Source organism: Heterodontus francisci, chromosome 27 (assembly GCF_036365525.1).
Source record: "Heterodontus francisci isolate sHetFra1 chromosome 27, sHetFra1.hap1, whole genome shotgun sequence".
NCBI classification, from domain to species: Eukaryota; Metazoa; Chordata; class Chondrichthyes; order Heterodontiformes; family Heterodontidae; genus Heterodontus; species Heterodontus francisci.
Genome location: NC_090397.1, coordinates 60,140,204 through 60,165,152, shown reverse-complemented (window position 1 = coordinate 60,165,152; position 24,949 = coordinate 60,140,204). Strand labels below are relative to the sequence as shown.

At 44.7% G+C, this 24,949-nt stretch overlaps 1 protein-coding gene across 6 annotated transcripts in view; it reads right to left on the bottom strand.

The window, feature by feature from the left end:
* plxna4 (plexin A4) overlaps nucleotides 1-24,949 on the bottom strand; it is a 597,697-nt gene that overhangs the window by 20,521 nt on the left and 552,227 nt on the right. For all 6 annotated transcript variants that reach the window (XM_068059453.1, XM_068059450.1, XM_068059454.1 and 3 more), the window contains exons 26-29: nucleotides 24,229-24,332; nucleotides 17,327-17,426; nucleotides 16,185-16,375; nucleotides 3,515-3,684 (exon numbers count right to left, since the gene is read on the bottom strand). In XM_068059453.1, coding sequence (XP_067915554.1) covers nucleotides 3,515-3,684; nucleotides 16,185-16,375; nucleotides 17,327-17,426; nucleotides 24,229-24,332 — 565 coding nt within the window. The remainder of the gene's footprint in view (nucleotides 1-3,514; nucleotides 3,685-16,184; nucleotides 16,376-17,326; nucleotides 17,427-24,228; nucleotides 24,333-24,949) is intronic.

Sequence of the window (24,949 nt, the reverse complement as noted above, 5' to 3'; positions counted from 1 at the left end):
TCTCAAAGCTTCAGGGACAATAGGAGGCCCTCCAGCAAGGATGCAGCTGCATCCTGCTGTTCCAACATGAGGTACCCTCTCAGCACTTCTAAAACATTTGAATTAAAAAATGGTCACAGCTGCCAGGCCACTATTGTAGAGGGGGAGCCTCCCCCCCCCCCCCCACAAACCCAGGGTGGCCTGTGGCCACAGCTGTGGTCAAGAAGGCAGGGAAGGCTTGAAAGCCTGCCTGGGGTGCTGGCTCCCTGGTCTGCTGCCCGAAGGCCACCTCCAGGCACAGCTGGCCTGCTCCTGACGCTTTGGGGGAGCCCTCAGGCTGACTGGAACATTCCAGTTTGCCTCTGATAATTGACCTTTAACTGACCTTAATTGGTTCTTCCGCTCCTGATCCCACCTCTGGGAAAATGGCTCGGGAGTGGGATGGAGCTAGGGAACTGGCACACCAGCAGGCGGGATGAATTTACACACCTGCCTGCCTCCGTTCGCACTGCCCCAACTCTCCCCCCGCCCCCCCCCCCCCCCCCCAATATCGGGGCAAAAATTCTGTCATCTGTCTTTGACCCCCTCAAGTGCTCCTCCTAGTGCTGTAACTGTGTCTTAATCAGTACAGCCACCCCACCCTCCTCCTTCCTATCTTTCCTGAATACACTGCAACTAAGTCTGCCTTGTGTTTAGCATTCCGCAGCCCCCCTCCCCCCCCTCAGGCATTATGCATCGAAACACCCATCTGCTCTGCCCCAATGCATGGCCTTATCCTCAACTACAGTAAACACTTACTGAAAATGGGTGTTGTTTGAGGGCAGCAGCAGGTTCAGCCGCGATGCCCTCCACAGTCGGATTGCCTACCAAAATTGACCTCGGCCGAGGTAATGGAGGGCTGCCGGCATCCATAGAACAGTACCGCAGCGAGGAGCGAGGCCCTTTATGAGGAGACAGGAGTCCCACAAATGATGAGTTGGAGGATAGGAAACATCTTAAAGGGTGACAGAAGCCCAGGTACACATCCTCTTGGTAACACTATCAAAATTCTCCACAATGTTTAAAGCACAAGAGGTCCAAGGTGAGTGCAGATACCTGCTCTGTTAAGAGGCTCTCGTCACTTGATCACCTCCTCTGAGCTGAGCTTTTCCCTTCCAACCAACAAGTGAAACTGGTCCAAGTCTGGTCTTCTTTCCCAGGTTACTGATTGGTCGACACTCAGCCTGGACACCTTAGGGTAGAGCAGTTGAGTGAGAGCAGGGGTTTTGGCCTTCTGTCCTACTGATTTATCATCCTTTGCCCGTGCTGACATACTCTGGCTCCCAATGGTGACTGCACCTCCTCCCCAATGCCTCTTAATTAAAATTTTCAATCTTGTGTTTAAATCTTTTATTTTAATTCTTTCAGGAGATGCGGGCATCGCTGGCAAGGTCAGCAATTGTTGCCCATCCCTAATGGCCCTTGACATCTGAGTGGCTTGTTCAGCCATTTCAGAGGGCAGTTAAGAGTCAAACACATTGCTGTGGGTCTGTACTCGCACAAAGGCCAGACCAGGTAAGGACAGCAGATTTCCTTCCCTAAAAGACATTAGTAAACTAGATGGGTTTTTACAACAGTCGGTGAAAGTTTCATTCCAGATTTTTATTAATTAATTGAATTTAAATTCCACCAGGTGCCATGGTGGGATTTGAACCTGTCACCCAAGGACATTGGTTGCAACGTATTCATGGCCTCATCCCCTCCCTATCTCCAGAACTTCCTCCTACAACCCTCCCATGACCCCAAGCTCTCTGTTCATCTGACTCTGGCCTTTTTTGATGTACTTCCCCCCTCCCTTTGCCCCACCATTGGTGGCTTTATCTTCAGCTACCTAAGCTTCACGTTCTGGGATTCCCTGCCGAAGGCCCTCTGCCTCTCCTCCTTGAACACCCTCACTAAAATTCACCTCTTCCACCAAGCTTCTGATCACCTCCTTTCCAATATCACCTTGGATTCGACCGCGATTCACCTCACAGTCGAATGGCCCACTGCTGATCACCATCTTGGTTCACACTCACAAACAATGACCCTGTGGGCAAGGTACCAGAGCCCAGACGGTACCATGGAAACCATCTCTGAGCAAGAATCAACACCTTCAGGAGGAGGGGAGAAAATCAGAGCCGGGGGTGGGATTGGGACTGCTAATTTTAAAAAAAAATCAATTTTCCTGGTGTCATAGAAACAGCAGACTGCAGTTGTGTATATTTTGCCGTCTGGTATGTGATGAATGAAGCAACTTCCACACAATTAAGGACATTATGCCTTGTAGAAAGTAAGCATCTGCTTTATTTTTTATTACTTTTAAATGAGTACTTAATCTTCCAGCAGTTTAATCAATGAGGGGCGTGAAGTGATAAGGAAGATGCTACAGTCTGACCTGACTTGGATCAGCCGTTTGTCGTTTTTAAACACACTGTATTGCAGGGCTTGGGGTCAACTGTTGTCTGATAACGCTCCTGCAGAGTGCCCCAGGACATTTTACTATGTTGAAGGTGCTATATAAATGCAAGTTATTGTTTTGATATCACCAATGAGATCCCTTGCTGATGCAATACCCTAACTAGTCAACTCAAATAAATCCATACCTGGTTTGGGAAGCATTCCAAAACACTCATAGAATTCCAATAAACCAGTTTACTTCCCAATTATTGCCACTATAAGGCATTCCTTTGGAATTCAGTATAAGGACATGGAAACATATATAATTTACATACCATTTGGGTTTACAATCCCTCTCCTTACGACACTGTCCTTCAATCCCATCATGGACTCTCTCTCATTCATTTCATTTCAAGCGTGAATGTTCTGCCTAAATATTCCTGATTCCTAATGGTAAAGTGTCAGAACCTGCTATCATCCCCAACATTCCCAGACACTGTAGCAGTGTCCCGTAGAATATTTAAGAATCTACAGCCATCCCAATAAACTCTAACCTGTTCGCAAATACATAGCTGCCCACAAAACCAACAGAACCAAATATTTTTATTCACTCTCAGGATTTCCAGCTCGCGGTTGACACATTGTTAAAAATGTCCAAGACGTTATTAAATGTTTTGTTGGTAGGAGAATTTCCAATTGCTTTTTGCCCAGACTTTCCTTCCTCTCTGAATTTACAGTTTATGCTTTTAAGGGGCAGCTAAATAAACACAAGGGAGAAAAGAATCAGAGGTTATGCCAGCAGAGTTTGATGAAGAAGTGTGGAAGGAGGTTGATGTGGAGCATATAGGCTGGCATAAATCTGTTGGGCCAAATGGCCTGTTTCTGTACTGCAGACTTTATGTAATTCTATAACCAACAGCCTTTTAAAACTCAAGTTTGGTACAACAAAATCACCATTTCTTGATTAACTACATGCTCCCTCTTATTCTTTCCATACTTGTTGGTGCATTTGCTGTACAGACCTTGGCTTTTTCAAGTACGTATCTCAACATTGAAAACACACGCAACACCATCAACTTTTCTGCTGTTCCATGGTCCCTTCCCCCTCAGTACTCACCAGTTGCTCTTCCAGGTGTGCCTAACATGAGGGTCATGGATCTGGTGCTTGTCTGCCTGCTCGTCCAGAAAATCAAACATGTATTTGATAGCAAGGGGCAGCGCACTCCCTCGGTGAGCCGTGCTGAAGATTGTCTCAAAGAGGTCGTCCACAAACTTCTGCAGGGTTCCCTGTGAAAAAATAAAGGGAAGGAAGTTAAATGGCGGTAATGAACAACACCATGGAGTTGTTAGCAGCTAACTTCACTGCTGGCGGTACTGGAAACTGACAGATTGTAAGTGGTACTGCAATCCTTTAGGATTGGAGCACTGGCACACAAGTCTGTGCCAACCTCTCTACACTTAAGTCCTTATTGTTTTAAAAGAACATTCCAGCCAAAAGTTCTTCAGCTCGTTCCAGACCATCCTGTTGTTACTCTGCCAGGAGTGTGCCAGAATGTGGGAAATGTAGGCTAGGTGCCCAATACACATAGTCGCGACCTTGTACGGGTTGAAGGTTCTGCCAAGACTCCCAACACTGTTCCCTAGAGTCAGCTGTGGCTCAGTGGTAGCACTATCGCCTCTGAGTCGCAAGCTTGTGGTTTCAAATCTCATTCCAGCAGTGAGGGGCTGCTGCACTGTCAGAAGTGCCATCTTTCAGATGAAATATTAAACCGAGGCCCTGTCTGCCCTCTCTGGTGGATGCAAAAGTTAAGAGGACGAGGAGGCCATTTAGCCCCTCAAGCCTGTTCTGCCATTCAATTAGATCATGGCTAATCTTGGACCTAACTCCAGATACCCAACTTTGCCCCATATCCCTTAATACCTTTGGCTAATGAAAATCTATCAATCTCAGTTTTTAAAATTAACAATTGATCGAGCATCAACTCCATTGGCGGAAGACAGTTCCAAACTTCTATCAGCCTTTGCATGAAGAATTGTTTCCTAATTTCACTCCTGAAAGGTCTGGCTCTAATTTTTCAACTATGTCTCCTAGTCCTAGACTCCCCAACCAGCAGAAATCATTTCTCCCAATCTACCCAATCTGCTCCCTATAATCCCCTGATCCCATAGCAGTATTTTGAAGGAGAGCAGGGGAGTTCTCCTCCGTGTCCTGGCCAATATTTATCCTTTAACCAACATCACCCAAAACTAAAAATGTGGTCAATATCACATTACTGTATGTGGGAGCTTGCTGTGCACAAATTGGCTGCCGCGTTTCCTGCGTTACAACAGTGACTAGCCTTCAAAGATACTTCATTGGCTGTAAAGCACTTTGGGACATCCTAAGGTTGTGAAAGGCTCTACAGAAATGGGAGTTCTTTCTTCTTTCTAGAGGGAGCTTTACTCTGCATCTAGCCCGTGCCAAAGCTGACAAGGGGAGTGCTTGATGGATGCCCAAAATCTAAAATGTGTGCCCTTCCCTTACCTTGATGAGCACAAGATTTTGCCCTCAAATTATTTTAACTAATTAAATATTAATGTTTTGGAGAAAAAAAAGACAGCCTTTCCGAGTAGGCCTCTGGCAATGATGAAGTGAAACTACTGGTTAACGACGCGTAAGGTCACTATGGGGTTAATGCTCGAGGTGAGTGCCTGATATACTGATAAAGATGAATAGTGTGGCTGCTCAAAGGCAGCAAATTCTTATTCTGCTCAGACACCGTGGAAGAATCGTGTTAACTGACAATCATAATATTTCTAGTGTGTCTGGGACTGGTGACAGCTTAAATTGGCATACAACAGAAAGGGCGGGGGGGAGGGGGGAAGCCTGAGACAAAAAAAAATGCATTCTCTGTACCTAGCAGCTGCTGAGGGTGGCAACAATATTAATGAAACAGGCTTCATCTGTTTGATAGGCCCCAAGCATTTCCTAGCCTCAGTTTATTTTGGAAGAAAAATGTTATGCCAGTTACGAAAATGAGGTGATGCTTGCTTACAAATTTCAAGACATTAAACATGCCAAGAGGAATCAATTCTGTGTAAAGAATTGCTACTTGTAATCAACACTGATGGGCCCAATGTATAAGTTACCTACATAAACAACAAGTCATTCTTAGTTACTGCAGCCAAAGGCCAAACAAGGTAAATTATATACATGTCAGGCAAAGATCTTTCCTAGTATAAGGATTTCTTTATCTAAGGTGGAAATGCTAGGAACAGTATGCTGCATTCTTGAATACTCTGTCAATATATCCACATCACGATATATAGTATGCATAGAAATATGCTCCCTTCTGGTTGAGATGAAACTTTGAAGTTCCCCGACACAGACATCTACCATGTTGAGTGGCTTTCCCTCCAACTTTCTCACTGACTGCTAAGAGTGCTTTCATTGAGTACCATGCACAGGATGCACTGCAGGAACTCACCAAAGCTCTTTCAACAGCATCTACTAAACTGACAACCTCTATCACCTGGAAGGACAAGGGCAGCAGATGCATGGGAGCACCACCACCTACAAGTTCCCCTCCAAGCCACACACCATCCTGACTTGGAACTATATCGCTGTTCCTTCACTGTCGCTGGGTCAAAATCCTGGAACTCCCTCCCTAACAGTACTGTGGGTGTACCTACCTCACATGGACTGCGGCAATTCAAGAAAGCAGCTCACCAGCACCTTTGCAAGAGCAATTAGGGATGGGCAATAAATGCTGACCTTGCCAGCAACGCTCACAAGGACTGACTGGGAGCCTGTTGTGAACTAACTAAATCTGGGGAAACTAAATTAGGGGCTGTTTGCAAGGATCAGAACATGGAGGAAAGGGCTAAAAAGGGATGATCGTTTAAGCTGTTTACAGCTGGTATCAGGAGCCTGAGAATAAAATACGGCCTTTTCTCCCCCATCGAACATATCCAATTTTTTTTTAAGAACAAAAGAAAATTTGGACCAATAAAAGACGATTTGGCCGATCAACTCTATTCCATCCAGAATCCATGTTTAATTAATCTATCATGGGCTCCCTGCCCCTTGCCCTACTTGCTGATTATTTACTTCAAGGGACAGTAACTTCTCTTCCTGGCAACTTCTGAAAAGGAAATCAAGCAGCACTATTGATAGCTCTGTGATTCCTCAATCCCCCTTCTCAACAGATATTGATTCAGCTCCTCTATAAAGAGAGTGAGAATCAGCCAGTAAAATTTATGCTTACCTCAGGACTTGTAATATTGACGGCTCATTTGATTCCATTTTGCGTGACTGTACGTCAAAGTTTTTTTTTCAATATTTGTTCAGTGGAAGTGAGTGATGCCTACTAGGCTACCCTTACCGCCATCCCAAACTGCTAAAGCAATGGCTGGCACATGTGAATGGCCTGCTTGCCCACTTCAGAGGCCGTCAAATTGTGCAGACTGGAGTCATGTGTAGGCCAGGGTGGGTAAAGGTGACGGCTTCCTTGGCTTGAAGGACATTGGAGTAGAGTTTCCACTTTGGGTGCATTTAGTGCCCAAAATTTTACCCGTTTTTGAAAAGTTTTTTTTCTCCGAGTTTACGCTCAAACTCATTTGCACATCATTCAATACAAAATCTGCCATGAACAAGTCCATTTGGGACACGTTCTAAAACATAATTTTTTAAAAATTGCTAGAAATATTCCTTGATCTTTGAACTAGGCAGAATTTGATTCATACAGCTGAAAATGGGTTTCACAAAAAAAACATGCACTTTTAATCACAGTGCCAATGCACCACCGAAGGAAACAACAATCCCTATAAGCTGCGCAAGTACATGGCCACACAGCAATCTAGAATGTACTACACAGGGAGAAAACAGGCCGCACACAAGCAATGCTCCCTTTAAGATGCACATATGCATGGCAATAGCATGGAAGCAGTGCAACAAGCCGGCTGTGCACAGAAATGAGCAGGAACATTGCCTGCAATCCTCTGAGAACTCTGTATTCCACCAATTCTTGCCACTTGCGCACTCCCCATTTCCTTCAGTCCACCAGTGACTGCATGTCTTCAGCCATCTTTGAGCTCTGGAATTCCCTCCTAAACCTTTCCATTACTTTCTCTCCTCCTTCAAGATGTACCTTAAAACCCGTCTCTTTGACCAAGCATTCCAAATATCGCCTTCTTCGACTTAGTGTTAATGTTTTGCCTGATTACACTACTGTGAAGTGCCTTGGGATAATTTATGACATTAAAGGCATTATATAAATGCAAGTTGTTGTTGGTAGTCCTATTATAGGGCCCAGATCCACAATCATACGACTACAGAGGTGAGAACGGACCCAAACTGGCATAAATGTCACAAAGAAACAACTGCCTGAGCCAGCACCTAATCTCACACTCCTGTTCTCTCATAATAGGATGCTGAATAGCTGCATTGTATTTTCAAGTCTGCTGCCTCTGTGATCATGGAACAACATTGTACTTGGAGCTGGATGAGGCACACTGGGCACAAACACAGGTCAAGAGGATTTACATTGGCAGGTCAAAGTTAATGGCTTTATATGGGCAATTAAACTAATGTCCCAATCATAGACATAATTGCTGTAATCAGGGAGGGTACTTCAACTCTATTAATAGGATCATGCGATTGGATGCCTGTTCATTGACCTCCAGTGAAGTATGAAAACACTGAGGCGTGTCTCTGCTCGGGATTAGCTGACAGTTTTTGCTCCCGATACTAAATGGGCCTGTATGTGAATTTACAACTCCAATGTTGCTGTTTGCATCAGGATTCTCAAAGAACTGTAGCAAAAACAAAATAGTCCATTTGTAAATCTCTGCACCACAGTCCATTTAATCAGAAACTTTTAGCAGGAAGTGGATGGGTGTCATGTTTGTCTGACTGCATTGCCGCGGAGGCTGCAGTCCCCACTTGGGCACGAGCCTGTTTTGTGATTGAGGCTATGGCTGAGGGTATCAGTAACCACCAAAATAGGTGGGAGTTTTACCAGCACAAGTAACTCCATGCCCGCTGACATCGAAGGCTCATGTCATGAGCTTTTATGGTCACCGATACTGGCTGTGTTTTATTTCTTGCTATTCTTTGCCTGTTACTATCTCATACTTTCTCTCTCTTTCATATATATATGACCATCTGTTCACCACCCCACCCCCCCCTCTTTCTGTCTCCCTCTGCATCTCCCTCCCTTGGTGTTTGTCCCTATCTCACTCTGTATCTAACACCATCTCCGTCATCATGTCTCTCTCTCTCTGTATCTGTTTCTCTCTATATATCCTACTCTCTCACTCTATGCCCTACTTCTGTTATTTTAATGGAGTCATTTTCTAATACCATCTATTCTACCTTTTCTAACCCTTGTTCAAGCATTCTTTTTTCTTGTGTGTGTGTGTGTGTGTGTATATACTTGTATGAGTGTTTACATGTTAGTGTGTGTGTTGAAGTGAGTGTGTGACTATGTATGTTAGAGAGTGTGTGCGTGAGTGTGCGTTGTGATGGCGTGAGCGTTGAGAGTGTGCATTTGTGAGTGTGATTGTGAGAGGATGAGTGAGTATGCAGGTATCAGCTGTGATCCTCCCATGAAAGAACCACCTGTTAATACTCACTGTCTGGGCCCACACATAATGAATGGCAATGTGGAGGTGGTGCCTGTGATACTATAATCCAGCAGGATTCAACGCCTTGGGGGAGTGTCGTGTGGGAGATGGTAATGGATGCTGGTTTTCAGAAGAAAATTATATTAAAAGGATATTTCTACCTTTCTGCTTTCTTGGGGACATGTCTCTATGATCCATTGTCCTGCAGGAGGTACACTGCGGTCAGCTGGAATGGTCCTTCCCTCTCACAGCAAAACACATGGCACTTGTCTCCCCCACTTCCTCGTACAACAGCACCACAGTGACCAGAGGCCTAGAACCCTAGGGTGTCACTGGCTCCAATGGTGATGCGTCGAGTCTCCAGCACATTGCAGTGGTGCTCCACATTCCCACAGAAATTCCCACTGGAAGGGGAAGATTCCCTCTGTGCGCCGTTTTGGAATTTTGTCACAAATAGTGAACAGAAGGAACCTTCACTTCTTCATTAACTTGTAAGTAAAATAGATTGACTGCCACAAAAATCAACTGGGCAAATCTCCTGCACGCAAAGCCGGAGAGGATTCCTCCCAGGTTTAAACTGTGACGCTTCATTTAACATAAGGTACTTAACACACCTGGCTCTCTCCTTAAGAAGATGGATGTGCATCCAGCACCACCCTCTCCACACAATAAAAAAAATTGTTCATGTACAGATCAGAATAGTTTCTCAGGTGTCCTGTCCGGAACACGTTTAAAATAAGGCCGTTGAGGGCATCATTCAAATGTCGCACCAGAAGAACTTTTGATTTGCTTTGGAAAATGCCTGTTTAAAGACTGAATTCCCAGATTCCCGTCTAACTGGATAAAGGTTACAGAAAAATGATTAATTTTAGGATTTATTGCTCAATCTCTGTGAAATTGCCTACAGACATAAAAGAAAAATGATTTCTTTATGTACCTAGGACCGTCGAAGTTTGGAGCATCTTCAGTCCATCATGCCCATGCTGGGTCTTTGCTGGAGAAATCCAAAACTAAGCCCACTGCCTTGCTTTCTCCCCTGAACCCTCTGCCTTCCCATGCTTCAAATATTGATTCAATTTTCCTTTGAAAGGAAAAGCTTGTCTTTCTTTGACAGGTTAAATTGATGACTCCTCATCACTGACTCCCCAAATAGACAAATAGCAGTTCTCTGTTCAACCTTCATAATTTAAAAAAAAAACTGGATCTAATTGTAACTATTTATTTCCCCTTTTAATTGTTTTTCTTGCTTTCTCTTTCTGTTTGCTTCCCATATATTCTGCTCATCTTTCTCTCAGTGGTAAATAAGGCTGGTTGTTTTAGTTTTTAGTTTTGTTTTAGTTTTAGAGATACAGCACTGAAACAGGCCCTTCGGCCCACCGAGTCTGTGCCGACCATCAACCACCCATTTATACTAATCCTACACTAATCCCATATTCCTACCACATCCCCACCTGTCCCTATATTTCCCTACCACCTACCTATACTAGGGGCAATTTATAATGGCCAATTAACCTATCAACCTGCAAGTCTTTGGCATGTGGGAGGAAACCGGAGCACCCGGAGGAAACCCACGCAGACACAGGGAGAACTTGCAAACTCCACACAGGCAGTACCCAGAATTGAACCCGGGTCGCTGGAGCTGTGAGGCTGCAGTGCTAACCACTGTGCCACTGTGCCGCCCTCGAGATGTACCCCACCTTCAGTCTTTGTCCCCCTGCTCCATTCAACAACCTGTCTGTGCTCCCAGCCATCAGGTTCCGTACATTTCTGGAATTGGGACGGTGGGCTTGACTTATGTGGAGAGGGTGGATAGAGTGCACAGGACAAAGGTATGGGAAGAGGGGATAAGGCTTGACTATAATAAATACGTCTGGGATGTGTGGAAGAGCAGACAGGCAGGGATGAGGTCTAGGAGACTGGCAGGGAGATCGCTGTGGGAGGGAGCAGACCATCTCAGTCCAACTTTACCTCCCCAAGAGTGATGAGAGCCAAAGCAGGAAAAGACTGGGAGGAATCTGGGGTGAAGGGTGTAATGGAGGAAGTGATGAGGTCAAGAGCCAGGGGCGCTGGCAGCTGGGAAGGAACAGTGAAATCTGGGACAAGGTATAGCTGTGGGGAGACCAGGACTCTGGGTTGGGACTGAAATGGAGAGTGCCTTGGTTGAGAAGGAGCTCGCCAGGACCAGAGTCGGAGGTGAAATGTACGGAGCCTGATGGCTGGGAGCACAGACAGGTTGTTGAATGGAGCAGGGGGACAAAGACTGAAGGTGGGGTACATCTCGAGGGAAGCATGTGGCTGGGACCAGAGGCTGGGTTGAGATGGCAGGAGGTGAACATCAGGCAGGAGGTAAGATGCCACACTGAATGGCTACTAAATCCTGTATTTGATTGGTAGCTGATAAGCCCAGACCAATGAAGTGTCAGGAAAAGGGATGGACAAGAGGAGAAGATGGACTGAGTTAGCACGCTGTCCCATCACCTATACAACCTGGATTCTTTTCCAACCAGTGCTGATGGGTTGAAAGTTGGATGCAAAATGAGTTTGTTTGATGTTAACTTGGATCCTATTAGGCCTACAACACAGGACTGCCCATAATAACTAGAGCTATCACTAGGAAAGGCCATAAGGATGACTGTTGTGGGACTGGGCATACTTCACAATGGTGCTTGTCTGTATAACAACAGTGACTGCACTCCAAAGCAACATGAGGAGCATCGAGGTGGACGAAAAAAAGCGGACAAATCTCCAGGTCTGGACGATTTGTGTCCCAGGATGCTGTGGGAGGCGAGGGTGGAGATTGCAGGGGCTCTGACCCAAACTTTTAATTCCTCTCTGGCCACCGGGGTGGTGCCAGAGGACTGGAGAACAGCTAATGTGGTCCCACTGTTTAAGAAAGGTTGTAGAGATAAGCCAGGGAACTACAGACCAGTGAGTCTCACATCAGTGGTAGGGAAACTATTGGAGAAAATTCTGAAGGAGAGAATCTATCTCCACTTGGAGAGGCAAAATTTGATTAGGAATAGTCAGCATGACTTTGTCAGAGGGAGGTCATGCCTAACAAATTTGATTGAATTTTTTGAACATGTGTGTAGATGAGGGTAGTGCAGTTGATGTAGTTTACATGGATTTCAGCAAAGCCTTTGACATGAGAGACTTACCAAGAAAGCAAATGCACATGGGATACAAGGTAACTTGATAAGGTGGATTCAGAATTGGCTTAGCTGTAGGAGACAGAGAGTGATGACAGACGGCTGTTTTAGTGACTGGAAGCCAGTGTCCAGTGGCGTACCACAGGGATCTGTGCTGGGTCCCCTATTGTTTGTCATTTATATAAATGACATAGATGATTATGTAGGGGGTAGGATCAGTAAGTTCGTGGACGTCACAAAGATTGGCCGAGTGGTTAACAGTGAGGTTGAGTGTCTTGGATTACAGGAAGATATAGACGGGATGGTCAAATGGGCAGAAAAGTGGCAGATGGAATTTAACCCTGAAAAGTGTGAGGTGATACACTTTGGAAGGAGTAATGTGACACGGAAGTATTCAATGAATGGCCTGACACTGACACTTGGCGCGTTTGTCCATAGATCCCTGAAGGCAGAAGGGCAGGTTAATAGGGTGGTGAAAAAGGTATATGGGACACTTGCCTTTATCAATCGAGGTACAGATTACAAAAGCAGGGAGGTCATGTTGGAATTGTATAGAACTTTGGTAAGGCCACAGCTGGAGTACTGTGTGCAATTCTGGTAGCCACATTATAGGAAGGATGTAATTGCACTGGAGGGGGTGCAGAGGCGATTCACCAGGATGGTGCCTGGGATGGGACATTTAAGCTGTGAAGAGAGGTTGGATAGGCTTGGGTTGTTTTCGCTGGAGCAGAGAAGACTGAGGACACAGGCCTGATACACTCGGACTTTTGTGTTCCGTGTCAGTGCGCCATTTTCCCACACTCTCTAGGCCAGTCTGGACATAGCAGTGGAAGCCTTACCCATGCGCTTGTTGATTTCTGCATCTAGAGACAGGTTACTGGTGATAGTTGAGCCTAGGTAGGTGAACTCTTGAACCACTTCCAGAGCGTGGTCGCCAATATTGATGGATGGAGCATTTCTGACATCCTGCCCCATGATGTTCGTTTTCTTGAGGCTGATGGTTAGGCCAAATTCATTGCAGGCAGACGCAAACCTGTCGATGAGACTCTGCAGGCATTCTTCAGTGTGAGATGTTAAAGCAGCATCGTCAGCAAAGAGGAGTTCTCTGATGAGGACTTTCCGTACTTTGGACTTCGCTCTTAGACGGGCAAGGTTGAACAACCTGCCCCCTGATCTTGTGTGGAGGAAAATTCCTTCTTCAGAGGATTTGAACGCATGTGAAAGCAGCAGGGAGAAGAAAATCCCAAAAAGTGTGGGTGCGAGAACACAGCCCTGTTTCACACCACTCAGGATAGGAAAGGGCTCTGATGAGGAGCCACCATGTTGAATTGTGCCTTTCATATTGTCATGGAATGAGGTGATGATACTTAGTAGCTTTGGTGGACATCCGATCTTTTCTAGTAGTCTGAAGAGACCACGTCTGCTGACAAGGTCAAAGGCTTTGGTGAGATCAATGAAAGCAATGTAGAGGGGCATCTGTTGTTCACGGCATTTCTCCTGTATCTGACGAAGGGAGAACAGCATGTCAATAGTCGATCTCGCTGCACGAAAGCCACACTGTGCCTCAGGGTAGACGTGCTCGGCCAGCTTCTGGAGCCTGTTCAGAGCGACTCGAGCAAAGACTTTCCCCACTATGCTGAGCAGGGAGATTCCACGGTAGTTGTTGCAGTCACCGCGGTCACCTTTGTTTTTATAGAGGGTGATGATGTTGGCATCGCGCATGTCCTGGGGTACTGCTCCCTCGTCCCAGCACAGGCATAGCAGTTCATGTAGTGCTGAGAGTATAGCAGGCTTGGCACTCTTGATTATTTCAGGGGTAATGCTGTCCTTCCCAGGGGCTTTTCCGCTGGCTAGGGAATCAATGGCATCACTGAGTTCCGATTTGGTTGGCTGTATGTCCAGCTCATCCATGACTGGTAGAGGCTGGGCTGCATTGAGGGCAGTCTCAGTGACAGCATTCTCCCTGGAGTACAGTTCTAGGTAGTGCTCAACCCAGCGGTCCATCTGTTTGCGTTGGTCAGTGATTATGTCCCCCGATTTAGATTTGAGGGGGGTGATCTTCTTGATGGTTGGCCCAAAAGCCTGGACAACGTATGCCAGCCAAGAGCGACGTCTCAATTCATTCCATCTTCGCTGCCTTCGGAGAATACTTGGCATCAGGTGGCAGGACTATATCTCCAACACAGAAGTCCTTGAAGCGGCCAACACCCCCAGCTTATACACACTACTGAGTCAGCGGCGCTTGAGATGGCTTGGCCATGTGAGCCGCATGGAAGATGGCAGGATCCCCAAAGACACATTGTACAGCGAGCTCGCCACTGGTATCAGACCCACCGGCCGTCCATGTCTCCGTTATAAAGACGTCTGCAAACGCGACATGAAATCGTGTGACATTGATCACAAGTCGTGGGAGTCAGTTGCCAGCATTCGCCAGAGCTGGCGGGCAGCCATAAAGACAGGGCTAAATTGTGGCGAGTCGAAGAGACTTAGTAGTTGGCAGGAAAAAAGACAGAGGCGCAAGGGGAGAGCCAACTGTGCAACAGCCCCAACAAACAAATTTCTCTGCAGCACCTGTGGAAGAGCCTGTCACTCCAGAATTGGCCTTTATAGCCACTCCAGGCGCTGCTTCACAAACCACTGACCACCTCCAGGCGCGTATCCATTGTCTCTCGAGATAAGGAGGCCCAAAAGAAAAGAAAGAGAAGACTGAGGGGTGACCTGATCGAGGTGTACAAGATTATGAGGGGCATGGACAGGGTGGATAGGGAGCAGCTGTTCCCCTTAGTTGAAGGGTCAGTTACTAGGGGACACAAGTTTAAGGTGAGGGGCAGGAGGTTTAAGGGGGATTTGAGCAAGAACTTTTTTTACCCAGAGGGTTGTGACGGTCTGGAATGCCCTGCCTGGGAGGGTGGTAGAGGCGGGTTGCCTCACATCCTTTAAAAAGTACCTGGATGAGCACTTGGCACGTCATAACATTCAAGGTTATGGGCCAAGTGCTGGCAAATGGGATCAGGTAGACAGGTCAGGTGTCTTTAATGCATCGGTGAAGACTCGATGGGCCGAAGGGCCTCTTCTGCGCTGTATTATTCTGTGATTCGGAAAGAGATGCTGTAAAGTCGCAGATCTTCCCTTCATTGTCACAGAAAATTCTGCATAAATACTGACCTCTCCAGGAATTACTCAACCCTCCCCACCACCTTATATTTCCACTGCTCCAGCTGCTCTCTGTACTTGCATCAGCACAAGCAGTGTGGGACCTCATGAAAAGCTCAATCATTTCAGTCTGCCTCTATCCCAAAAAACAACAATCCCAACCAAGCATTTATCCAGCTCTTTCATTGAAGAAATGAATCAATTCAGTGGCAAATGCTTTTGCTGGGAATCTTTATGCACTGCTCTGTTGGGAGGTAGCTTAGAAGAGAATATGAAAGCACATTAGGATCGATTTTGTGAAACCTCGCTCCCAACGGAAATGTCTCATTCAACATCAACCTATTAATGGACAGAAAATCATGGGGAGTACACATGCAGTTTCTCATTACCTGCTGCCTGTGGGTCAAGCTACCCCACTGGGAGCATGGTTTTCTAAAATCAACAACAACTTGCATTTATATAGAGCCTTTAATGTCCCAAGGTGCTTCACAGGAGCATAATCAGACAAAATTTGACACTGAGCCATGTAAGATGATATTAGGTCAGGATCTTGGTCAAGGAGATAGGTTTTACAGAGGATCTAAAGGAAGAGAGAGAGAGATCGAGAGGTGGAGAGATTTAGGGAGGAAATTCCAAACTTAGGGCCTGGGCAGCTGAAGGCACGGCCGCCAATAGTGAAGCGATTAAAATCATGGATGCACAACTGGCCTTATTGTCTCTCTTACAGCACCCCCTCCAGCAACCTGGGGTGTGGTTTTCAGTAAGAGTTTCCCAACTAGAACAGGTGGTTTTTGGGAGACGAAGCTCATAGCAAAAAGCTTGGATCGAAGAATCAGATCAACATATCTGATTCATATCACTCCCAGTCGTTAATGTTACCTTTGTCGCAAGTAGCCGGGTCAGGTAGATCTCTGATACCATCTTGCTGCCCCGATCACCTTCCTTTTGGTCTCCGTGTTCATGGTTTTTGACCAGGTGCCAGACCTTGACTCCAGTCTCCAGGTCAGGAGTGATCATGGGAGTGCGGGAACGCAAGCTGTCTGGACTGCCAGTGTACCGGATCATTGTTTCTGTAAGAAATAAAGACAGACAGACTTGTGTTTATATAGCGCCTTTTGTGGTCTCAAAGTTTCAGGTCTGTAAAAGCCCCAAACTTTTACTGGGGACAGGTAATTGATCTGAGTGAGAGCAGAACATCAGAGGAGAACCATTTCCTTCAGGGCCTACATGTATTAGATGTAGCAAACCACCGCAATATGAATTTCCCAAGTTTAATCCAGCTCTGCGTTGAATAAGTTGACTTTAGTGATGTCAGTGCTGGGGGCAGCACAAATGGGACTCCTTATCCCTGTTCTGAAAGATGACCTTTATCCAATGACTCCTGCATACAATCCAGAACTCTGGCGCCTGATCCCTGTCTGGGATCACGAACTACTCCTGCTGCAGATTTCACATGTGTACACATATAATCAGAGCAGGATCCGACATGGCCTTTATACTCTCACTCAAATCTCCTGTTGACCGTCACTAGTTCTGAACCTGAGGCATGACTACTTGAGCAAGGTTCTGGAAGGCTATCTGTGCCCATGGAAGCATTATTTCAGCAACAGTCATCGTCTTCAGGAAAGGTCAGTGAAGATCAGAAAGTGTAGGTGCATTTAAACTGCAGCTAGAATCGTACACGAGGGAAAAAGGAAGAGAATGATATGCTGATAGGGTGATATGAAGTAAAGTGGAAGGAAGTTTGTGTGGCACATAAACTCCAGCATGGACCAGTTGGACCAAATGGCTTGTTTGTGTTCTGGAAATGCTATGTAATTCTGTGTGTTAATCAGCACTCCGCTTCCAACCTCTGCTGTCCCAGCTCCAAAATTACCATGGCACCAATTCCCTTTATGATATCACTTCAGTGACCACCAGCGACCAGAAAGACAGAGTGAAAGTGGAGGGAAGATGGTAGGAGTGCGAGGGGGCTTTTAAAAAGTCCTGTGAAATCAGAGAAAGAAGCAAATAGAACTTACCATATTTGCTAGCTGAGGTTCGAGAGACAGTTGAATTATTGGCAGCGTTGTACGCTGTTGTTTGTTTGGGCACCAGGGCAACCACAGAGCCATCTGTCACCTGCAGTGAATTGGGTTTTTGGAGATAAAAATAACATGGAAAACTCATTAAGCAACTCGAAGACTTTTCTTTCTTTTTTAATTACACAGAAAATGAATATCTGGGAGTGATTACCAGTCAGCGGCCTAATCAAAGGGATTCAGATGGGTTGTACAGGTAACATTGGAAACCCAAGGTTCCTTCGTAACATTAGTTGACAACAACAGGAAACAGCCAGAGGCAACAATCATAGAACGGTTACAGCACAGAAGGAGGCCATTCAGCCCATCATATCTGTGCCACTCTCTACGAGATCAACTCGACTAGCTGCATTCCCTTGCCTTTTCCCCATAGCCCTGCAAATTTTTTCTCTTCAGATAATTATCCAATTCCCTTTTGAAAGCCAAGATTAAGTCTACTACTACCACACTCCCAGGCACTGCATTTCAGATCCTAACCACTCACTGTGTAAAAAAAAACTTTTCCTCATATTGCTTTTCTTTTGCCCATTAGTGTCCTCTGGGTTTTGACTCTTCCACCAATGTGAACAGTTTCTCTCTATCAATTCTGTCCAGACCCCTCACGAGTTTGAACAGCTCTCTCTAATCTCCTCTTAACTTCTCTTCTCTAAGGAGAACAGTCCCAGCTTTGCCAATCTAGCCACATAACTGAAGTCTCTCATCCCCAGAGCCATTCTTGTAAATCTTTTCTGCACCCTCTCTAATGCCTTCACATCCTTCCTAAAGTGTGGTGTGCAGAATTAGACACAATACCCCAGTTGAGGCTGAAACAGTATTTTATAAAAGCTCACCATAACTTCCTTGCTTTTGTACTGTGCCTTTATTTATAAAGTCCATGATCCTGTTTGCCTTATTCAACACTTTCTCAGCCTGACCTGCCACCTTCAATGATTTATGCGTATGTGCCCCCAGGGCCCTCTGCTCCTGCACCACCTTTAGAGCTGTACCCTTTAGTTTATATTGCCTTTCCTCATTCTTCCTAGCAAAATCTAACACTTCACACTTCTCTGCATTAAACTGCATCTGCCACATGTCCGCCCATTCCACCACCTTTCCCTCATACCACTGGCCCTGACTTTTGCTTACTGGAAGGACTCTCTCTCTCTATATTGTATCACACTAATGTATATCAAATCCTGTTTGTCATGCCTATTGTCTGTTGTCATAATTTAGTCATGCTTTTGTGGCATTGGTAATTGGCACTACCTAGATTCAACTTCTAAAGTGTTAATGGTAATGCACACTTCTATTACATTTCATTGCTATTCAGTCCTCCAGCCACTTGTGGTATGGGAATTCGGGTCCTCCTGCTATTTTGGCTTCTTACACCAAACATAACTAAAATGACAACATGAGGAAAGACCACAGAAGAATTGCTAGGATTTTATTGAAAGTCTTGCATATATTGTGCACTGCCTGGGTCATATTTATTTCCGACATATTTCCTTTTCATATCACACTTTATTGATAACATAGAATTTACAGCACAGAAACAGGCTGTTCAGCTCAACTGGTCTGTGATGGTGTTTATGCAAGCCTCCTCCCACCCCTTTTCATCTAACCCTATCTGCATTTCCTCCCATTCCTTTCTCCCTCATGGACTCATCGAGCTTCCCCTTAAAATCATCTATGCTATTCACCTCAACTACTCCTTGTAGTAATGAGTTGCACATTCTGACCACACACTGGATAAAGAGAACGCTCCTGAATTCTTTATTGGATTTATTAGTGACTATTTTAAAAGCTCTATTGTCATAAAGCAGCAAATTCACCAAATCAATCATGAGCAATGTCAGAAAAGATCTGCTAGTATAATATGTATCTACAGTACCATTTCCCAGTGAGAAAAGATTGATTATCACTCGATAAACTTGCAGTGATTGTGTCATAATTTTTCACCTTCATGTGTGGACATCATCATACAACAGGTACATGGTGAATAATCCTGATTGTCAATGCTCGCCATCGCATCTCCCATCATCAAAACTTTGGCCTCTGATGGATAAACTGCCATCAATAACACCACATGGACACATTCCCAAAAAAAGCAACTGTAAAAAATAACATTTCCTCTCTGACATGCCAATGGTTTGCCAGCTCGCAATCAATCTTCCCTTCAAATGTGGTCTTTGCTCAAATTCCTAAAACTGTAAAATAGTTTCAGGAAGCTGTCAGGATGCCTGAGGCTTGGAGTCTAAGATATGGGACTCTCATTCATAAGGAACACCAGTGAACAGTCAAAGACAAGATAGTGATTTGGCCAATCAAAACTTTAGTGCCTTCTAGGTACCCTAACTCCCAGCCTAATATTAAACAGCATCCTGAGCCCCCACTTTGCCTCACAGATTGTTCCAAACATTTACCACTCTGAGTCAAGAAGTTCATCCTAATGGCTGCTTTAAATTTACCTTTCTCAAATCTAAATCTCCCCCCTCTGACATGACAAACTTATAAAATTTTGGATTTTCTGCATCACAACTATTTAATATTTTTATATACCTCAGTGAGGTCCTCCCTCAACTTCTTTCTCTCTGGACAAAGGGCCTAAATTGGAATCATGATCTGGACTATTTTTTAATCCCTGTTGACTCCTGCGAAAGGGAGAATTTAATTAGCTTACCTTCCCACTGGTTACATAATAGTTAAATTCAATTGTTGTAACACGGCACTACCTCTGGCAGCGAAGAAACTAACAGGGTGAATGTTTTCCTGTAAAAATGTTTTTCTGTCAAAGTGATCACAGGACAACATGGATCATGACTGATGGAAGGAGCCAGCTTTGGTTCTCAGGACTTGGGTAGGTAAGTCTGTGTTCATTGTCTATTTCTTGTTGCCATTAGAAGATGGTGAATGGCTTTCTCCTGAAACATTACAGTCCTTATGCTGACAGTGTGAGGTAGAGAATTCCAGGATTTTAACCCAACCTCGATGAAGTCAGGATGGTGCGTGACTTGGAGGGGAACTCAGAGATGATGATTCTTCCATGATCTTGCATACTGGCAATGGCTGGATCATACATTTTGATATTATCATTTGTGCTCATTAAGGTGAGGGCATCACTGTTGGGGAAATGATACAGTTCTACTATTGTCATCCAGTGTTTCCATAAGGAACTCTCAGGTTTAGCACTGCACAGCCTAGATGCAAAGTGAAGCTCTCTGTCCTCTGTTGCAACAACATGCACAGAATCACAGAACTGTTAGAATGCAGCAGGAGGCCATTTGGCCCATCGTGTTTGCACTGGCTCTCTGAATGAGCAATTCACCTAATGCCATTTCCCCACCTTCTCCCCATTACCCAGCACATTCCTCCTTTAGATAACAGTCTAATTCCCTTTTGAAAGCCTCAATTGAACCTGCTTCCACCACACTCTCAGGCAGCATTCCTGATCCTAACCACTCGTTGCAGGACAAAGTTTTTCATGTCGCTATTGCTTCTTCTGCCAATCACTTTAAATCTGTGCCCTCTCGTTCTCGATCCTTTCACGAGTGGGAACTGTTTCTCTCTATCTACTCTGACTACTGACAAACAAAGAGACTATTGATAAGCTGAATGCAGTCGAGATATGGACATATCGGAGAATGTTCCACATATCCTACACAGACAGAAGAACTAATGAGGAAGTGCTGGAAATGGCTGGAGAAAAGAGAAAATTATTGCATAACATCAAAGAGAGAAAGACAATACTTCGGTCACATCATCAGAGCAGAAGGTAGACAGACAGAATTATTAGAAGGAAAGATCAACAGAAAACATAGGAGAGGGAAGCAGAGAAGAAACTGGATGACAGATATCATGGAATGGATGCAGTTGACCTATGCAGAATATGTAAGGACACCACAGGACAGACAGAGGTGGAGCTTCATGAGTTAACCTTCTGGGAAGATGTCACCAACGAATGAATGAACGAACTCTGTCTAGACGCCTCATGATTTTGGATACCTCTATCAAATCTCCTCACAGCCTTCTCTTCTCCAAGGAAAACGGTCCTAATGTCTCCAATCTATCTTCATGACGGAAGTTCTTCATCCCTGGGATCCTTTCTCATGAATCTTTTCTGCACCTTCTCCAATGCTTTCACATCTTTCCTTAAGTGCAATGCCCAGAACTGGACTTTTGTGTCTGATACAAGTTCAACATAACCTCCTTGCTCTTGTACTGTCTGGCTCTATTAATCAAGCCTAGGATACTATATGCTTTATTAACCACTCTCGCAACCAATCCTGCCAGCTTCTATGAATTATGCACATATACCCCCAGGTCCCTCTACTCTTGCACCCCCTTTAGACTTGTATCCTTTATTTTATATTGTATTACGACCAGGTGAGAAAGAGGTCTAGGGGTTCCCTCTCAGCCTTTGCCTGGTTTAACCGTAACAGATTTAATTTTTAAAACACTGTGTTTTCAGTTCCCCCCTCAGTGAATCCTTGTTCACTGCTTTGCAATTGTAAGGTAAAGAAATCAATCAGACAGGTTTTCTTACAGTTAAACAAGAAAGGTGGAAGTTTATTAATCTTAAACTCTAATTCGGTTAACAACTGCGAATACGCAATGCGACCATGCATAAACACAGATAGAGACAGAAAATGTAGAAAGAATAAAGGGGAAATATTTGAGGCAATACCCGGGATTTAGTTATGGTCCTTTGAGTTAAATGTAGAGTCTTCGGTTGCCAGTAAGTCTTACCGTTTCATTGGGGCCCAGTGCATGCTTTAAAACATGTTTCGATGTAGGAGTCTTTTCTCTCTTGTTTCTATGTTTCTATAGATATTGTTCTTAGGGCTAAAGGGATCAAGGGATATGTGGAGAAAGCATAACAGGGTACTGAGTTTGGATGATCAGCCATGATTGTATTGAATGGCAGTACAGGCTCGAAGGGCCGAATGGCCTACTCCTGCTTCTATTTTCTATATTTCTCTTGAGGTTAAAGTGACTTCAGTGGATCCGGAGATTAGCGAGAGAGAGAGCACGAGGGAGAGAGAGAGAGAGCGCGAGGGAGAGAGCGAGCGAGCAATCGCAAGAGACAGAGAGAGAGAGCGAGAGAGAGAGAGGTTTTCTTCTTCCAAGTTCATTTGCAATCTACAGTCTGACCCAAACTGTCCTGTGAGCAGTTCAAAATCAGACCTGGGCCAGCAGGTTAGTCATGTAACTCGCTGTTTAAAAAAATCCTGCGTTTGTGGATTCTCCACCTTGGCAGATATCCTGGAATGCTGGCTGTCTTACGCATTCAATGTCTGGTGATCAAAATCCATTCGGGTTAATTGGATCAGGGAACAATTCTTTTGTCTCTCCAAGCACCATCTCTTAGTATGCAAATACTTTCCAGCCACTGCTGATTTCTTTAAACAAGTCATCTCTTCAGTCCAGCAACAGTTTAAAATTAATGTTCATATGACGAAATGAATATGCCTCATTCTTGGCAGTTAGCGGTCTTCATGACAATTGTCTCTCTATGTTCTTCCTATCAAAATGAATCACTTCACATTTCTCCACATTGAACTTCATCTGCCACTTGTCTATCAACTAATCTATGTCCTTTTGAAGTTCTACACTATCCTCCTCACTGTTCACAATGCTTCCAATTTTCGTATCATCTGCAAATTTTGAAATTGTGCCCTGTACACCAAGGTCTAGGTCATTAATATATCAAGAGAGCAAGGGTCCCAACACTGACCACTGGGGAACTCCACTCCAAATTTTCCTTCAGTTCGAACAACATCCATTAACCACTACTCTCTGTTTCCTGTCACTCAGCCAATTTCATATCCATGTTGCTAGCATCCCTTTTATTCCATGAGCTATAACTTTGCATTAACCTATCATCTGAATTACTACCTATTTGTGCCAAATCACAGGAAGTTTTAGCAGTGGGTTGGGACTGCCCTAATGCTTCATGCCCTGAGGTGCAAGACATGCCTCCCATTTGTCTAGTCTTGGCTTAAAGCAACAACTTGGGGATGAACGAACAGCATGATAAGTCCACTGCACCAACCACACACCCGGCACAAAGTATGAAATAAAACAGTCAAGTTACAGAAGATGGTAATAAAAAGCATGGACTTCAGCCTGCCCACCATGTCCCATTGTTCATTCAGTACATTCACTCCTAGCAGAAATAAGTCAACATTATCCATAACAACCTTTTACACCTGCAGTCAAGTGTCTTCTCTTTATTTAAATTGATTACATCCTGATAGAAAGCCTTGTGAACATGACCAACAAGCTAAGCTTCATTCTTTATTTGCAGACCCTTGAATGTTACAACGCAGAGAATTACACACACATATATATATAGATTTTAGCTTTCTATCAGTGATATTAATCCTTGCCTATATATATATAGGCAAGGATTAATATCACTGATAGAAAGCTAAAATCTATCATTTTCAATATAGGAGCCCCCTGTACAGCCAGAGTGCGAACAAACTTGGAGCATTTGACAGGATTTGTCAAGGATAACTTGCCCTCTCCAATGAAAGAATTAACTCCTGTCTTCATTATCTCATCTCCGATCCAATCAATTTCTAATCTGCTTTTCCTTCCCACCTCCACGCTGACAGTCAACACTGTGACATTTAATTTAACACCAATGTGGTCCAAAGTCAAATCCCTAATTTAGCGGTTGATGGCTTATCCCCCAAATTATCTGCACATTAATGAAGAAAGGATGTTTCTATCAGAGGAAGGAATCTGCAATTTGCACAAGGTACACAACTAGTCTGAGTGATCCAATTCTGTTTTTGCTTTCTCTATCAAAAGGGGTGATTGACAGCTGACCCAGAAGAGCTTGTCCTCCGCCTCACCTGATAATGCGCCAGCGTATTCAGCCTCTTCCAGTCGTTCTCTATCTTTGTAGTGACATCCTCGTCCTGTAGAATCACCCTGGCCATCCTACCCTGTCGCCACTCTGTTGGGTGAAAGTTAACGGATGCCGGGATGGAGCAGAAAGGGGGATAGAATATTACAAAACAACAGAGAAAGAGAGAGAGAGTCAATGAAATCACATATTCTATTCTGCCTCGCATCATGGATCAATGGGGCTTCATTATCTAAAGAAAACAAGCACTTCATTCAATGGAGGAGGAAGTCACTACTGTGCAAAGATAAGGATGAAATCTCTTTCAACTCAAAAGCTCCCTATAAATGGTTTCATTGAATCTGACCAGAGATTAACCTTATTGTGTTTTCCTTTAGAGGTCATCCAAGATGAATAATTTCTTTCCACGAGTGTGAAATTTGAACAAAACCAGCAGCTATTATAGTCATAAGCAGCTACTTTTTTTAGGCATGGGGATTTAACTTAGTTTTCCCCACTTATTCCATCTTTGCCGCCTGTTCCCCACCAGCCACCACCACCCCGGCAAGTGCACCGAGCAAGCAGTAACTCATGCTGTGCCATGACTCCACAGCTACCCAGTATCTTGCCCAAATGGCCATTCTTCACAAGTCAGCCCAGACTTTGATTGTTGGCAAACTATTTCACCAGGTTTTCATCCTTGTTTTCAATCCACCCCTACCCCTCCG